Raw genomic sequence first — 18,206 nt, 5'->3', positions numbered from 1 at the left:
TAGAGATTTGTGTCTCTTCATGATTAGATCCGATTCATCCGTTGTGGCAATCGAAGCTGGATCGGAATATGGTAGCGTAGGGGCAGGATCCTGGTGGGAGGTAGAAGGGTGAATTTGAACTCTGTAAGTATCACAATCTTCATCGCTTTCAGGAATGATGTGAACATCCAATTTCGCTTTCTGATGATTTTGGTCTCCTCTTTCAAGGGAGCTTATCTGATCATGGCTTGTAGGACAAGATTGTTCGAAAATTTCAAAGATAGATAAAGATTCACGGGGACTGTCACGGTCCCTGGTTCGGCTTGACTCCATGTCTTGAACTAGGAATTATACAGTACCTCGACGATTGAATTGGGATCTGATGTCTTGCGAAGGACAAAATTGAGGAGACTATTGGTCTTGAAAACACAAGATGAGAATATAATATGTGCAGTGTCGTTTGTATGATTAAGACATGGAATATATCACTGCACGAGGGATCCTCAACATGTTCTTCCATCCCTTCTTTATGCGAATCTTCGAACCATACAGCTTGCTCCAAATACGTATCACATGTTTTGATCCTTTCATACCTCTTACTCTGGCCTTTTTGGTGCCCCATCACGTTCACGATCTAGCTACCACTCACTTCTTCCCTGGGGGCCTCCAGAAGAGATTCTGTGTATAACACTGAACTACCTTTTCACCGTGATATTCATCATCATTCAGCCTTCTCCAAGATTCAGTGCCACTCGTCAAGGTGATCCCACCTCACATCACAAGAAATGAACTATCTTCGAACTGTCGCTGAATCTATTGTACGTTACAAGTTATGGATGGCGGAGTGATCACACACAGCTGATGACTTGCAACTTGCATGAGCATCCACACATCCACAGACAAATACACACGTACACAGACACAGATCGGTGATTCAGGCACATACATCGATTACGCTAAGAGTTATTGATCCCATTCACACTGTCTTCTTTGATGGTAGCTACGCACAAGCACGAGATGGAAATTTATTTAGATCAAAGGATGCACACAAAGAAGAACAGTCAGAATCGGGTAACATCGATCGGGGAAGGGAATGCTGGATATGATATCGCTCATCATGGAGAGCCGATGAATCTGATACACTTCAATATAGATTATCGGTCTGTCGGTGATGATTCCTGAGTGATCAGCAGATATGTATTGGAGTACTCAAGTATGTTTACCAGATTTATAGATGGTTTCGCATCATGCTGTTTGACCAGATGAGACAATGTGAAACCTTTCCTCTCTTTGAGTTACCACGTCAGCTTCCATTTCAATATTGGTCCCTCCGGCGGCAGATCCAGATCTTTCATACTCTTGGAATGGCATTGTTAAGGTTATTTGCTGACTGACACATGCTTGATGAGAACAAATGTAGCATGAGGGGAAAAAAGGTAAAATCGGATTATCCTGAAGAGATATTCGTATATGTAAAACAGGGGACCTCTCACTGTCATCCTCTCGGTTCTTCTGCGTTTCCAAAGGTCCTTTGGATCTATCACTTGGAAATTTAGAGACTACCATCAAAAATAATGGAAAAGCATGGTTTAGCGTATTCGAAAGAAAGGGAACACATACCTACCTAGCTCCAGATTCTTCAATTTTGCATACACATACCTAACCCAAAAACAGTTCATCGAACGATATATATATATGGTGATTTATCAATCTACGATATCAACCTTCTTTCTCTTCTTAACACTCTTCTTCTAACGTCAATTTCGTAAATCAGCTGGACGGGATCATCTATTGGTACTAGCTACATACTCGGATTTCGGAAAGGAATGTTTCTAGCTTGGTCACGACTACGATATCGGAAATAAGGTTGGTCGGACCAAGGGAAAAAAAAAGGAAACGAAAAGAAAACATCATACATCATCAAAGGAAGGGTACGGTTAAAAGGTATATACACATCACATAATATCAACAGCAACCTATTCTCGTTCTCATCTTCATTGTGTACTCTGAGTTGCAAGTACTCGTATAGTGATAATTACTGTTACGATATAAATATCTCCTATCTTCTAGGGTAACGACCAGGTAACAGGGAATAAGGAATTGGTAATCTTTCATCCATCATAGAGTATCGTCAGCTCGGGTTGACTAATCTCATGACATCAACCTAAAAAGAGAAAAACGCACGGACCAGATCACGGTCAACACACCATCAAATATCACACATCAAACGATTATCTCATCAAAATTCCCATCCCATCCCATCTTTCCTTCTTTCTTCATCTCCTCTCTATCAACCATTCAACATCCCTCCTTTCTTATATCACTTCCTCTGTACCATTCCCCTCATCCCATATACTCCCAACACCTCGGCCAAATCATCAGGCTTGGGTGAAGGAAGACTGAGATCCCAATCTACAACCCAAGGTAGGTCGATAACAGCTCCGCTCACTCGATCCAACCTGTTTGGTAACACTCCTTCCTTCGACTTCAATCTTACCCTTCACTACGGACAATTCGCCCAGCAATGATGCCTGGTAAGAAGGAAGGCCCCAAAGACCCCAGCAAGGGCAAAAACAATGACAACAATTCCTCAACCCATCATTCTCAAAATCAAGAAATGGCAAGCAAGCCCAGAACGGCTGAAGATGTAAGCTTTGTTCATTTGCCACTCATACATCCGCAGCTGACATGTCACTGTGAATCTCTGAACCGCAGCTTCGAGCTTTGATTCAAACTCTCGCTATAGGCCCAGCCAGAGACGCCATCTCCATCAATACGAATCTTCCTCCGTTCACCCTTTCCACCACCACCAATGGACTTCATGCGGCCAACAACGAAGGTTCGCCCAATTCCAAACGACCTCATCCTTTTGGAACATCTTTCACTCCTCAAAAGCCTGCCAATAGCAAAGGTCAATCACAACTTCCTTCGCCCGGTACCGCCAAGAAGGAAAACGCCCAAATGCCTCTCCCGATCGGGACGGAGAAGAAGCTTGGTTTGATTGAAAGAACTCAACCACAACCTCAATACGCATACCCAGCTACTCCCAGAGCACCGTCTTCAATCTGGCCACAATATAATAGTGGCTGGGTTGAGACTCATGAAATTGTCTCGCCTATATCACCCACGATGACAATGGACTACAGACCTGCTTATTCCTACTATGGACAGTACCAAGATGGAGTTCAAAGTCATGAAGAACAGTGGAATCGTTATCAGTTGCAACGGGACCGAAAGGAAGGTTTCAACAACAATCACCATGGTCAATCCAATCCCGCCGGCAATCTCCCGAGAAGAACCATCACGTTCAATCCTTTCGCCGATGATACATATAATACCACATCCATGGTGAGTATTCAACCTTGATTATAGAATGCTGATAACATTACTGATGGCTGTTTCGCATCTGCAGAACATCAACTCCTCGTCGGCGAAGTCGGCGTCTAGTCAACCTCGAAACGGTCAGCCTATTTCCGGTATTGAGGATTACAATTTCTCCGACCTCATCTCTACACCTGGCTTCGGTGGGGTTGGCGTCACCTTTGGCACGAGCTCTTATCTCCCTGCATATAATGGCAATCATCAACAATATCAAAGTCCAGCCTCTACCGCATCTAACACAAGACCCAACGCGGCGCAACTGACCCAAGCACTCAGCAATGCCGGAAAGAGGTCAAGCGCATATGGCAACGAGTGCTATGCTCAGAACGATCAAGGACAAACTCATCAAGCTGTCCATCGTCAACGAAGGCCCAGCATGTCTCATCACACCCGTTATCCTTCTTTCGAAGGTGATCTGGTCCGAGCTAACACCGGTACATTAACACATACTGCACCAACTCATCAATTCACTACACCTGGCCCGGAAAGACGACCAAATGCAGACGATTCTTCGATGGTGCCACGAAAGACACCTTGGACTGTCACTCAATATACCAATACCGGAACACTTCCGCCAAATTGGGGTCCTGGTACTGGCTTCGACTCTGGTCCACCTCCCCCTACTCCATTTGCACCTGGAGATTGGCGTGAGTTTTTTCATTTTGATTTTAACACCAAAAGGTCCAAGTTGTTAACCTACTTGTTCAGTCTGCGCACAGCCCTATTGTGGCTATCACAATTTCCAAAAGAATCCTGATTGTCGAGCGTAAGTCTCTCAATCAGGCAGAAACCTAAGAACTGAAAAGCTCACTTTCAATAACAGCTGCGGTCATCCTCGACCTTGGGAAATGATTGTGAGTGTTATTGCCTGAGAGCGGACAGCTAATCGACTCCCGAACAGACTCATAATACCATCAACAGTCCCCCTCTCGGATCCGTTGGCGACTGGAGATGCGATTGCGGATACATCAGTGAGTTTCGTCTAGTCTGGTCTGAGATCGACATTATGCTCAGACCTCCCTTCCGGTCCAGATTGGCGAAGACGAGCTCTTTGCAAAAGCTGCTACCCTGATCATCCCTCTAATCGAGGTAAGTCTTGTGTGGCACAACGGTACTGATAGCTCATCAATGTCGTTCCAATTTGATTATCAGATCGATCCGCTGTCACTCTGCCTAATCACCCGGCCGGCGATCTCAACACTTACCAATCGTCCGATAGCTATTCGAGCTCAAGAGCCCAGCATGATTTCAGTCCTTCTCACCACAGAAGCGCCAGTGGCACTCAAGAACGTTCGGCATGGGAGGTCCTCGACTGGCCACAATAACTCCAAGGCGTCTAGTAAGTCATTGTTCCCCATGTGATGTTGATTGAGATGTTTCCCGAAGCTGACCAAACCGTTACCGGCTAGATGATATCAATACTTTCAACAATCAAATTTTGGCAATTCACGATTTTACTTGGCATCCCGAATGAGATGGAGACGCTTTTCATCAAGTTTTCATTAGTGAAAGTTTGCTCTATCATTTTTCTTGAGCTTTGCGAGATCTCCTCCTAATCGCGTCCTCGAAAGTCTTTGATAAATCTTGTTCGATCACCCTCTTCACCCTGAGAACAATTCAAACTCATCAGTCAATTGTTCATTCTCGACGTCTGTGCGAAACTCCACCACTCACACATTCTCAACATTTTCACTTTCTTGCTTTGCTCGGTAACCTATCGCCTCTTCAGGGGTACATCAATTTCGCTCTCCTATGATTTGTTTTCTGTTTATTCACACCTACATTATCAATCGACAGAAGAAGGAAGCTTCTGGAAGACAAGGACGTGGTAATTTCGCTCCAATGCAGGCATCAACAAGCTCAATATATATTGCAGGAAGATAGTTATCAAGGAGTGTAGTCTGGTACAGACTGGTACAAATTACGTATGAACGGGTATGGAAATATGGTATGTGACGTTTCAAGTCGGTTTTACAGGAGATGTATTCTGGAGTGAAGGAAGGTAACATGTGGAGTAGAAAGGGAAAATGGAAATCGTCGAAAAAAAGGAATAATCCAAAGGTGTATAAGGAGGAAGGAGGTTGTACTTCGATTCTATTTACGTTACTTTATATGATCATCATTTGGACAGGGTGACGGTGATTATATGTATATATATATATATTATACTATGGTTGTATGTATTTGAGGGTTCAATTTCAACTTACTCAGCTTGATGAACGAACATCTAGATGAGTTTTCGAAACAAGGTTGGTCAATCGTGTTATGCCACTTGACTTATTGTGCGAGCATTGAATGCCACTTCTGAACTGTATGCTCTTCTTCCAAATCAGCCTAAAATCCAGTATGAAGTCATTCCGATTTTTCTTGTGTGACTAACTGCTGTATCTGCTTGGGAGTTCTCCTTGCTTGTTCGTCCATTTTGTTGGATCGAAGCCTTACAGCATGACAGGGTGAAAACCCAGTGAAAAGATCGACTAACCTTGATTCCCTTTTACCCTGAACGCCTTTACCATTTTACCATAAAGTGGAAAACACCGCCAACGGAACAGAAAAAAGAAGGTTCGGAGAATCTCGCAACTTGTTAGTACAGGCTGCAGCCAGGTGCAATATGGAAATTTAGAGTTCTAGACTCTTTAGTTCAGACGTCTGTGGTAAGAGGTGAGATGAACGGGAATAGTAGATTTGGGTCTAACTAAGTAAGCATTGGTATCATGATGATGATGATGGTCATGCAAATCTCTGCATCTCCGAACATAGGTATAGATGATTGTGTTTGACTGCAAGGGGAGAGTGATTGATGCACTGTGCATATACATATGCTGCACACCTACACCTGAGACGATCATCCACTCGTGGGGACAATCGCTGAACGGAGTAGCAAGAAGAAGAAGAGGCAGAATTGGCGCGTCAGGTTGTATGGTAGTTAGTACATGACACAAAGTACAAAAACACATCCGTCATTTTTCGTTTTCGTTTTTTCACTTGGTCTTTTTACCCTGGATTCCCCATTCACTGTGTTAGCTAGCTAGCTACACGATTCATCACTTTTCTATTTATCATTTTATCATTTCTTTCGCTCCATCGTGCTTGTTCCATTTCATCTCATTCAATACCCAAAAATACCATATACTGTTTTACTTTCTCTTTCCTTTCGGTCCTTCATTCTTTTTTGGGCAAGCCAAGCTTTCAACAACACAAGATACGATACCATCAAAACCTCCCAATCGCAGACTCAAAAAAAAAAGCATCGGATTTGAGGATCAGAGAGAGGGAATACAAAAAGGATATCGGTTTATCATTTTAGATTCGAATCGTTAGATAGATAGGGCTGGATCATCCTATCGTTGAGCGCTGTTCTTTGGGTTATTTGTTTTTGGTGAGTTAGCTGTTCTCTGCTATCTGTATTCGTTTAAGAATTGGGGTCGTTGCGATGCATAGCAATAAGGAAGTGGATCATCAGGAATAAAAGGTTGATGAGGATACGCGTTCCCTCATTGTGGGAATATCACAAATAACATCGGTAATGGAAAGGAAGGGGGATGGTCTGTGTGTGACAGATGATGTATGAAGTGCTTGTGTTTGTGTCGCTTTGTCCATCATCCTCTTTCCATGTCACGCTTTGATCATATACCAATCATCATACTAAACAAATCAATGTGAAGCTGACTTTATCTTTATCGGTCTCTGCCTTTCGCTTTTCTCTTTCATCGTTCATAAAGAAAAAAGGTTCAATAGGAAAAGGATAGTCTCAACAGCCATTTCATCTCGATACTCATCTAGTTTCGAAGATCATCGGGATTCAAAGAGGGCTATAACCTATTGACTATCGACAAAGGACATTCATTTGTTCAAATCGCTTTTCAACAATCCGATAAAATAGAGTACCTTTCATCGGAAACTTTCTACTCCTTTTATCAGCCTTTTACCTCGTGACTGATACCAATATCAATACGAAGACGACTACGTTTACGTATCCCTCCCAAACCTCGTCGCCATCACATCGCCTACTCAACATTACAAAAGCATCAAACATCGCAGCGCGTTTAGTTACCGCTCACATCTATTCAACAAATTTTCAATTTCATCGCCACCCAACTCTCAACCTTCTTCATTCATTCATCCTCGACACTAAATGATCCAAACGACAGTCATCCGACTTCATCCGACTCTTTAGACACAAAATCGTTAGAATTGAAACGTTACTCGGTATAGAGAAGAAAGAACAGGGAGAAACAAACGAGTTACGAGTGAATCACCGTTCGAGCTTAGGAAGAAGGAAAAGTCTTATAAACAAAGACTCTTTCTTCCTCCCATCCTAGGCTCGTACTTTCGGTGATCAACCAGTAAACCCTCGAAAACACGGTATGGCACGACCAATCAGACCGGCACCTGCGCCGCCCACCGGATCCACCGGGTCATCCACACCGATACCTCGCACATCCTCTCGTGCTCATCGACCATCAGCTACACCCTCTACACCTTTCACCCCCTCACCTGCTACACCTTCTGATATAGGTAGTTCAAGTAAAGGTAGACCAGAAGCCAAGACTCATGGACTGAGGAGTGTAGGGGGAGCAAGTGAGAGAACACCCTGCCCTTTCCCCGTTCAGTGGGGTGGGAGGGACAAATGTGGGATTACAGAGGAAGATGAAGCGGATGAAGTGCTTATGAGTATCTTGGGATCGATTGCTTACTACGTAGGTCATACTGTCTCATTATTTCTTGACGATCGAAATTCTATTGTCTTCTGGATTTGAAAGCTGATGTGATTTCATTGTTTGTACAGGACAACCGTGCTTTATCAGCGGAAGAAATCGCTTCGACATGTTTTCAACAAGGGTGGCTTCGACCGCCTTCTGCTGCTATCGAACCTACTACATTGATCAACAATTCGATCCGATCTTACCTCAAACGATGCGAGCGAACTCAGCGTCATTGTCTTCTTGCCAAACACCAACTTGCCGGATCAGTCGTCGAACAAGTCCTTCAACCTGCTCTTCATCCTAACGCATTCGACGACTCCGTTAGACCAAAGGGTACAGTATGGTTTTTGTTTGGTGGCAATGGCAAGAGTAAATGGAAGAGTCCTTTTGAAGGTATAGAAGTACCTAAGATACCACCAAGAAAACCGGTTCCCAAGAAGATACAACCGCAGAAGGAGAACAAGGCTGTCAGAGTGGAGGAGAAGAAGCCTGGTGGCGTACAGAAAGGAAAGGCAAAGGTGCAAGCACCTGTGAAGATAAGATTGGTGATTAATGGTCCGATCACAGGAGACGAAGAGACTCAAAGCGAGGCTGGAAGTAGCTCAAGGTCGAGGAGCGTTAGTGTCGGTATACCACAGGATACGATCGGACTTGGTCTTGCTCAACCTATCTCTTTACCTCAGTCCAAACCAACAAAGAACAAGTCTAGACCACGTAGACCTAGAGATATACTGGATTCGTCCTCTGAGAGCGATACCAGTGAATCAGACATGGACTTTGATATGCCTGGACCATCTCGACTGATACGCCGTACAACTTCACTTCGAAAAGTCCCTCCCCCACTCTCCCTCGGTAGCTCACCTCGAGTGCACAGCTCCTCTCGACTCCCTCAGCATTCACCTTTCATGGACATATTCTACCCTTCACCTATCATACCCACTTCACCTTTCCAACCTCACGCTTCACCTTTCCCTTCTCACTCACTCGATAATACCACTTGGACCGCTAGACACGACAGGCTATACCAATTCGAATCCTCGAGTTCTAGTTCAGATGATGAAATGCGCGAGACCACATGGGGTATGGATTCGGAGATTTTGGTCGAGGCTGTGGATGGTGACGAGGAGGATCGTCCCTCTTGGTCAATGGACGAAGATGAGACAAAAGTCAAGGAAGCTACGGATGCTCTAAGGGTTCTTTTCCCTCTATCATCACCTGATGAAGAAGCGGATCTGGAGTCCAAGATCAAGCTGAATCAGCTGGATAACCGACCTTCTTCGCTCTTCGAGTCACCTAAAGTCAACTTGTCTGCGAATATGAACAGCCAGTTGAAGGCTGTCGATGCAGGTGGAATACCTCTCAACGCTTGGATCGCCAACTCTTCACCCTCGGCTTCACCCAATCTACGAACTTACAAGAGTCTCGCTCCGCCAGTGGATGTCAGTCCCACACAGCACTTGTCCAGACTACGAAGTTCATTCGATCCTGAGGAGATGGAAGTCGATGAAGAAACACCTTGGTTAGATGAAAGTGGTGAATTACCAGTAAAAGCCGAAGATACCTTCTCTGATGTCGATCTCAACTCCACGATCGGCGATGCTCCTACACCCGAACACGATCGTCATTTACACACAGCCCTCTGGGCTCAGGAAGCTGCTGCTATAAGGATCAAGCAAGAGCCGGAGGATTACCCTTCGCCAGCTGCGACTGATCCAGATGATGCTTCGGCTTTAGGATACCGTGGTTCTCGAGCTTCCTCAACACCCTCCAGCGGGTCATCGGAACTACCACCTTTTGAAATCGAGGTGGATAATGGTAGGATGGGAGTTGACGAGGTTATCCTTGGTCCGGAGAGTGTTACTATCGAAGAACTAGATGGATGGTTACCTGCCTCAGGAAAGGCCGAGAAGACACCTCATCGTGGAAGAGCTTCAAAGAATAGGAATCACCCACTGAGATGTAGTGGAAACTGGGGAGGTATAGGTGTCTGTAGTACGCTTGCCAATATCGTCAAACCACCTGCGAGAAATCGAAGTGTCAGATCAAACGCCACAGCTCGACGTAGGAAATCTTCTCCTCAGCCACCAATTGCCGATGAATCCGAGCCACTCACACCTGACACCGGGATCGACATCGATGCTGAAGTGGATGATGCGATCGGCACAGCTGATTTGGAGCAAGCTAGAAAAGAAGCTGATGCGAGGGAAGAACAGCATCGTAGAGTCTGTAAGGAAAAGGTCGAGCAACAGAAAGCCCTAATGGAAGCATATCGACAGACTATACGAGCTGAGGCAATGGATCATCATCCAGATCCTTTTCCTACACCATGGTCGGAGAATAATAATCACGCACCTTGGGGAACAAGCTCGACGGACTCTATCAACATTGCTACTCCTGGTGCCCTCTCCCCTATGTCCCTCTTTGGCATGTCCAATCTTTCCCTCAGAACACCTACGGATGGAATATGCATGGCTGTGGATCCCAAAGCTCTCGTCAGTCCACCACTACAAGCTGGCTTCGGATTCCCTCAAATGGCAGTACCTCAAGGACCCACCCGATCTCCACCACACCTCCCCCCAGGAGATATAGGAATGGGTATGCTCGACACCGCTCTGAGTGAACAGGAAGTCAAAGCTATCATGGCTGCCAACGCCACATCAGCACCTGCACCAGCATCAGCAACAAATGTCAGCAAGCTTGCTCCGCCAGTGCATCTCGCCCCAGCAAATTCGGTCAGTCCAGTCTTATTGCCCAGTCGACCTGTCACCCCAGCCTCAGCACCGGCCTCAACCGTTTCTACTCCGAGCTCGAACAGGCATGCGCAGAGAGTCCAACCTATCGCCCCTGCGCCCGCGGTCGTACCCGTCAAACCCACACCCATTCCTATTGCTTCCGCTTCGGCTTCGAATGAGAAGAGCACAGCCATGGTAGCGTTACCCACGACTTTACCAGCTCAAGCTGCACCTCACCCGACGGCAAACACTGTGGCAGCTCCATCTCCTGTACCTTCCATCGGCAGCGCGAACAACAAGGGCGCTCCTGGTCCCACTGCCAATGGTGTTAGTCTCGCCCCTGCTGCTTCCACTACTCGCACGACCACACCTTCGAACGAGGCAGCTGCTCCTCCAAGCAGAGTTACTCCATCGCCCACATCAACCAGCACATCGACCTCGTCATCTTCCATGCCTCCTCCTGCGAACGGTAATGGAAATGGTAAATCTGGTGGGAAGATTGCGACCATCACAAAGCCGCTTTGCCCAGGTGTTGATGCTTGTGTGGTGGACAACATTCCGGTCTACGCTCATATCTTCGATGGTAAACCAAGTCAAGGTAGACAGGTCCTCCTCAGAAGGTTAGACACGGATTTTGGTGAGTAGTTTTCTCCTTAGTTTTTTACCTTCACTTTAGTATCGAAGTTCAAGCTGACGAGTTTTATAGTCAATGCAAATGCTCTTTTGGCTGCTCTTGGCGTATCCGAAAACAAGTTTCCCGAATACTTCGATCATCCAATTTCACCTGTTCGATTAGCGGCCAGACATGTCATCCCACCTTCGAACCCTTCCGCCGAATACTCTCAGGGTGTCAGTGGTATTTGGGTGCATATATCTGAAGCTAGGGAATTTGCGAGGAAAGCGAAGTTGAGAGAGGGCAGCTTGTTAGCTAGTCTGTTGCGGGAGGACCTCTTCCAATTGGTGAGTTATTATGCTATCACAATAAGCAATCGAAAGAAATGATATTGATTGTACTTCCGGTTGTCTAGTTCGCTACATTGGCAGGATTGAAACCTGATCATCCGACCTCTGAAACCTTCGGATTACCATTCGTCCCACGACGACCACCTGTCTCTACTCCCGCTCCTGCTACCAGTGGTGCTTCCAACTTGTCATCAGTCAATTCCAAGTCTGTACCTAACCTCACTGCTCTCTCAACTTCCGCACCTGGCCCATGTCAGAACACGACTAAACCGCCTGGTACCGCCTCTAGCGGTACGCCGACCACCAAGGGACCATTGGTGAGATCCGCACCCCCTACTCCACCTGAAGGTTGCCCTGGACCGAAAAGAAGAAGAGCGACTATATCTTCTCCATTAGCTAAGAAACCCCAACCACCTATCAATCCGCTTACTCCCACGACATCGGGTCCCGCGGGTCCAGCGGGCATCAAGACTCAAGCTATCGCTCCTGCACCTTCACCTGGATCTGTACCAGCAGCAGGGACTAGGATGAGTGTGGCTGCTCAGAAGAGAGCGACGAGAGCTAGTATCAGTGGGAGTGTACCTCGGCCATCGGCGGGGAAGTGATAGCTCAATGGGGATTCTGGTTTATCTTGTGTAATTGTCTGTTCATCAACTGAAAAAGGAGATGTATGTAAAATTGTCAGAGGGGCAGGAGGCGAGAGATATCTTCATATAATATAATTAGGATTTCTATTTAGAGAAAGTCCAATACAAACTACTATATGCTTTTCGTACGTAGTCATTTGTAGAAAATCACCTCTCTTGATAGTTAGAGGGGTTGAATAGGTCAGAAGAAGGAATATGGAAAAAAAGAAAAGCACAAGGAAAGACACCGTCAATGTAAAGGTGCACACTTGAAATGAAAACGATGTATATTAGTCGCTATTTATATATAGAATGAAGAGATCAAGAAGATAACATGAAAACAATGAGATGCATCATATGTATAATTGTACAGAACCGCTTTCTGCAAATGACAAGGTCAAAAACGTGCTCAGAGTACCAGTGGTATGACCTCCCTCACCGTACATTAGGATGCCTTTGCAGTCTGACTTTGATATTCGCTTAGCATTCATGCATCGTACTCGTATCGCTACCAGATCTTTGACCGTTCACCATCTCGTAAACCCATGCATGGGATGGGACTGGGATGGTCAGTCAGTACCAGATCTTACTTTACTGACGAGGATTGATAAATTAAGCTTTCAGGGTAGAGTGGAGAGCGATTAGCCCGGTTAACTTGCCATTCCAATTCATCAACGAATCCAACTCATCTGCCTCATCTGTCATACTCTGTTCCGCATACTTATCATACTATTGCGCGTATCCTACCATCTCATCGTTCATCATCATCATTACGATCTGACTCGGAAGACGCGTTGAGTTGACGAAAACGACAATCGCGGGCAGGAAAGAGCTTTTCCTCAACCTTATACACATACTAGTGTCGCCCCATCCCCATCCACATCCCCAATCCCAACTCAGCCATCCTTTATCACCTTTGGTCTTCTATCTATCTTTGCAGGCCTTTAGACTAGATCAAGATGTGAGTTGGATCAATACATCATTCACTAGATGTACCGGATCCAGTGAAATTCACTATGTCAAAATGAATGTCACTGATGAATCACAACAATATAGGAATTACGTCCAACTTGAGAAATTGGGTGAAGGAACTTATGCGACCGTATACAAGGTATGTCGCATCGTTACTTGAGGTGATCAGAGGCAGAGAATGATGATCTTGATAATATCGATGTAGGGTCGATCGAGGACGACTTCAGAGGTGGTAGCTTTGAAGGAAATCCATCTGGATGCTGAGGAGGGGACACCTAGTACGGCTATCAGGGAGATTAGCTTGATGAAAGGTGAGTGGATTAATTCAATGCTGTCAAGATGGATGTCTCTGCTGTAGGAGGGGGCTAGGGAAGGGGATCTACTGTGTGATGTCACAAGCTCTCTCTCATTTATGTCCTAGATCGAATAACGTGCGAGGACGGAGGATGGGAAGAATTCTAAACGACATTAAATGACAGAACTTTTATGCTGATATATTCCCCTTCACCTCACCACAGAGCTCAAACACGTCAATATCGTTCGTCTACACGATGTCATCCATACCGAATCAAAATTAGTATTGATCTTCGAAGTGAGTACACGCTTCCACGAAGAGTGTCTCTGTATTTTAGCTGACTGTGGATGATATCATCGATGATAGTACTGCGAACAAGATTTGAAGAAATATATGGATACTCATGGTGATAGGGGTGCACTAGATCTCAACACCGTTAAGAATTTCACTCATCAGTTGTTGAATGTGAGTAAATTTTCTTATGCAAGTCTCTCCTCACTGGTTCAAGAGGACCAGTGGGGTGATCGGCTGGATATATCGCAACCGAAAGAAGAAGAGATCTTCCTGTCCTATTCACGTATACCTGCACTTTACTTACCCCTTATCGGGATCATCATACAGGGTATCGCGTTCTGTCACGATAACAGAGTGTTACATCGGGATCTCAAACCTCAAAACTTGTTGATTAACAGACGAGGAGAATTGAAGATTGGTGATTTCGGTTTGGCTAGAGCTTTTGGTGTGCCAGTGAACACGTTCAGCAATGAGGTAAGTTTTCATACCGCGCTTCAAGTGTTGATCGGTCTCTCAAGTGATGATCACAAAGATCATGGAAATGAGAATGTGATGTTGATGAAGATTATCTTATCTCCACCCATATATAGGTAGTCACACTTTGGTACAGAGCGCCAGACGTGTTATTGGGCTCAAGAACTTATAGTACAAGTATCGACATTTGGTCTGTTGGCTGTATGTGAGTGCACTCTCTTTGCTCGAACAGCTATTTACCAAAACCGTCGTCTCAAAGTTACGTAGCTGATATCCTCGTCTGATCAGTTTCGCAGAGATGATCACTGGCTATCCATTGTTCAGAGGAAGAGATAATGCGGATCAATTGGTTCAGATCATGAAGATCGTCGGTACACCTAGTGATGCTACGATCGCTCAGATCAAACTCAATTCGGTGAGCTGCCAGGGTCTCCACTGCGTGCTATGCCTGCTAATTAGCTAACATACCATTACCACCAGCCCGAGATTCAGATCAAGGCTCCATTAGCTAAACATCCTAAACAACCTTTCCATGCTATCGTACCTCGTGCACCTAGAGATGGTGAGTCTACGTCTTGACACAACAAATCATATCTGTCACTCAGCTGATGTATGACGAGTACCCTTCCAGCCCTTAACCTTCTCGAACACCTCCTTCAATTCGAGCCATCACGTCGATATGATGCTCATCAAGCAATGGCTCATCCATACTTCACTGCTGGACCCATTGCTCCGCCAACTCTACCAGCAACTGTCCAATCATCAGCGGCGTCATTGGCACTCCCACCAAGAGTAGCTGCTCGAGCATCTCAGGCATCCGCAGCTGTTCAAGCTCAACAACAGGCTCAAGCACAAGCTCAGGCTGCTCAACAGCAGAACGCTCAGATCATGGCTGCTCAACAACAGCAGCAACAGCAACAACAACAGCAGACTCAGTATAATGCTATGTTGGCTGAACAAGCTGCTCGACAGGGATATTACGGTGAGTGTCATCAGGTACGGATATTGTCATACTTTGTCGTGACTGATAAACTGGTTATAATCCCTCTACAGACCAAGCTACAGCTGCTCAAATGCAAGCCCAAGCTCAAGCCGCTCATGCTCAACAGATGCAGATCGCTCATGCCCAAGCTCAAGCACAAGCGCAAGCACAGGCTCAGGCTCAGGCGCAAGCTCAAGCTCAGCAAGGTAGAGGGATGGATCCTAATGTAAGTTTACCGTTCGTCTGCTTTAGTGCGTCTCGTTTCAACACACTGACGCTTTGTACTCGTTCTTTTGGTTTAGGGATACTACATGAATCCTGAAGGACGATACTAAATTACCAAGTCTAGTGAAAATGCGAGAGGTACATGTACATGTACAGGTGGGATCATCCTGATTTCCAGAATGACACTGTTCATTTCAGGCGTTAAGGCGATGACGATGTTGAGGGACGCACATTTGAGAAGCAATTTCATTTCATCTTATTTTTCTTTTCATATATTTATAATATCTTATCGATCAACCCATTCTCATTCCAAATCCGTGACAAAATGTTTTGGCTCACACTGTGAAAAGAGGTAAATTACGTAGTGTAAATATCTATATCATCTTTTCTGCTTGTGATGACAATTCTGTAGAAATTGGAATCCTTAATAGCTACAACACCGCGTCGATGCTTCTACAGTTGCTGATATCCCGCTATTGCATATCATGTTACATGCCTTCTAGCTCATTGAGTCACAATTGAAATAATATGATGGGAGAGATTGAAGAGCTATGTACGAACTGAAATCAAGGAACATGCGATACGCGTCATCTATCAAAAGATGATGAGAGGAGCTATCATTCGTTCTATTGTCAGGAATCAGAAAAGTTAAGGGAGTAGGAGAAAGCGATAATATCGAATATGTGAACAATATGGAGATGGAAAATAAGTTGTAATTGGTCTATAAAGCTGTTCCCCTTTCGAAATTGGCTCGAATCCTAGGAGAACAGAACTGATTCAGCAAGTATCCTTATCTCTTCTAGAATAGAGCAGTGGGATTCCAAGATGAAAATTGACGAGTGTGAAGTAAAAGACCCACTCTTTCGTGTATTTATCAAAGTACCTAGCGACCTTCTTGTTGAACACCTTGTTCCTCTCGTTGATATATGTGACTTCATCATCTTCGTCATCTTTCTTGTTCTTCCTTTTACCGTATTTACCGATACTACGTACAACCAACAATTAGTATTTGATACTATACCAATGTCCAATTCTGGTAAAGCATGGTAAAACAACACATACTCTTTGTTGATCTTCTCTGCGACTCTATCAAGGGCATCTTCCGAAGGCTTGTGATCACCGTATGCCAAAGTATCTGAGCCTCTATATAAATCTTCAGCGGCAGTCAGAGCGCCTGACCTAGATGATCCTGCTACAGCGTTGGAAGATCCACCAGCAGAAACCAATGTTCCAGGAGCCAATCCCAGAGCGGCCTCCTTCTGCCTTTCGTAAGATGCCAAGTCGGCTTTGGTAGATCGGATGTTGCGGTTGTATCGCTTATGAGCGTCGTCTTCGGCATCTGCACAACAGTGTTTGGGAATCAGCATTGGCACGATTAGAGAAATGAACAGGTAAGTGGGCAAATGAAAATTCCTTCCATCCACTATCGCTGCTCGAGCAGTTCTGGTTGACAGCGACGCCTGACACTATACTCTGTATCTGTCCACTGGGCCATCCACTTGGTGAGATGAGAACCAAACTCACTATGGAAATGAGTATCCTGCTTGACTTTCTGTTCCTCCAACTTCTTTTCCCACCTCTCATTATCTTCTATACTATATTCCCAATTCTTCTTTCTCTCTAAATCTTCGCCGTTCTCCTCTGCTTCAGCTTTCAACCTTAATGTCTGAGCGAGCTTCTTCTGTTTCTCCAATCGAGCTAGTTCTTTGGCGGTCACTTTGGATTTCTGATGGTCTGCTATCAGATCTTTACGGTTTTGTTGTGTGGATTGATTCTATTTTATCGTTTAAGAAGCGAATCAGCAAATGTCCTCAGGAAGTAGTGTACCCCTGACTAGATATGGTGAGGACAACGACGGTAGGCTGTAATAATATGTGGGACTCCCATCCTGACGATATGTTATAGGTAAGGACGAAGATAAGTAGGAACGCAAACATACCATCCTCATTCTCAATTCCTTCATTTTCGCCATCCTCTCTACCATCGTCAATTTCTTATTATTCTCCACTTCCACTTCCCCTTGCTCTTCTACTACATCTGCTCCTTCCTCATCCTGACCATCAACCTCCGCTTCCGTCTCTGTACTGTTCCCTTCCTCTGCGCTCTCAGCTACATCCGTCTCGACTTCTGTCTCTGTTTCAGGTAAGGACACTTCCGAAGGTGCTTTACTGGATTTCGAGCGTGTCGCCCTGGTTCGGCCGGCCGATGGAGCTGGTGAGGGTGAGGGTGCAGCGGACTTCACTTCTCGAGCTTTGCGTGGAGGCATACTGATAGTTGTTCTTCTAATGATTGATGATGGTTAGAAAGAGGATTGAATGTGCTTTTGAATCATGTTCAGTGTTGGAAATGGTGAAACGACCTTGAGTTGCATATGTGTTGTGTAGGTGGCGACTTACTTACGTAAAGACAGTAACGTGTGGCACTTTCCTCAAATCACGTACCGTATAAAGAATGATCATTGAATCTTTGTTACTCGATCAGCTCAACACATGCTTGCGTATCAATGGTCCTCTAGTAGAATACTTCATGCTCGAATACGTGCATGTGCATGTGCTAAAGATAGCACAAAAACCGATA

At 45.2% G+C, this 18,206-nt stretch overlaps 4 protein-coding genes across 4 annotated transcripts; 3 read left to right on the top strand and 1 right to left on the bottom strand.

The window, feature by feature from the left end:
- Positions 1-2,506: 2,506 nt before the first annotated feature.
- On the top strand, positions 2,507-4,834 carry V865_007283 (uncharacterized protein; the record flags this gene model as incomplete). The annotated part of the gene is made up of 9 exons (XM_066231031.1): positions 2,507-2,626; positions 2,695-3,327; positions 3,392-4,007; positions 4,069-4,126; positions 4,184-4,214; positions 4,262-4,331; positions 4,393-4,449; positions 4,513-4,635; positions 4,770-4,834. The coding sequence occupies 9 exons, from the start codon at positions 2,507-2,509 to the stop codon at positions 4,832-4,834; spliced, it is 1,773 nt and encodes a 590-aa protein (XP_066087128.1).
- Positions 4,835-7,727: 2,893 nt separating this feature from the next.
- V865_007282 (uncharacterized protein) lies at positions 7,728-12,366 on the top strand (the record flags this gene model as incomplete). Its single annotated transcript, XM_066231030.1, has 4 exons — positions 7,728-8,060; positions 8,150-11,435; positions 11,505-11,758; positions 11,827-12,366. 4 exons carry the CDS (start codon positions 7,728-7,730, stop codon positions 12,364-12,366), a joined length of 4,413 nt encoding a protein of 1,470 aa, XP_066087127.1.
- Positions 12,367-13,411: 1,045 nt separating this feature from the next.
- Positions 13,412-15,739, top strand: V865_007281 (uncharacterized protein; the record flags this gene model as incomplete). Its single annotated transcript, XM_066231029.1, has 11 exons — positions 13,412-13,498; positions 13,565-13,670; positions 13,878-13,951; positions 14,021-14,119; positions 14,276-14,422; positions 14,539-14,627; positions 14,711-14,837; positions 14,903-14,984; positions 15,054-15,404; positions 15,476-15,630; positions 15,707-15,739. The coding sequence occupies 11 exons, from the start codon at positions 13,412-13,414 to the stop codon at positions 15,737-15,739; spliced, it is 1,350 nt and encodes a 449-aa protein (XP_066087126.1).
- Positions 15,740-16,350: 611 nt separating this feature from the next.
- Positions 16,351-17,895, bottom strand: V865_007280 (uncharacterized protein; the record flags this gene model as incomplete). Its single annotated transcript, XM_066231028.1, has 5 exons — positions 16,351-16,387; positions 16,489-16,614; positions 16,692-16,968; positions 17,154-17,403; positions 17,569-17,895. 5 exons carry the CDS (start codon positions 17,893-17,895, stop codon positions 16,351-16,353), a joined length of 1,017 nt encoding a protein of 338 aa, XP_066087125.1.
- Between the last annotated feature and the right edge of the window lie 311 nt (positions 17,896-18,206).

This window comes from Kwoniella europaea, chromosome 2 (genome assembly GCF_036810445.1).
Source record: "Kwoniella europaea PYCC6329 chromosome 2, complete sequence".
NCBI lineage: Eukaryota > Fungi > Basidiomycota > Tremellomycetes > Tremellales > Cryptococcaceae > Kwoniella > Kwoniella europaea.
This window is presented reverse-complemented; position numbering and strand designations above follow the sequence as displayed.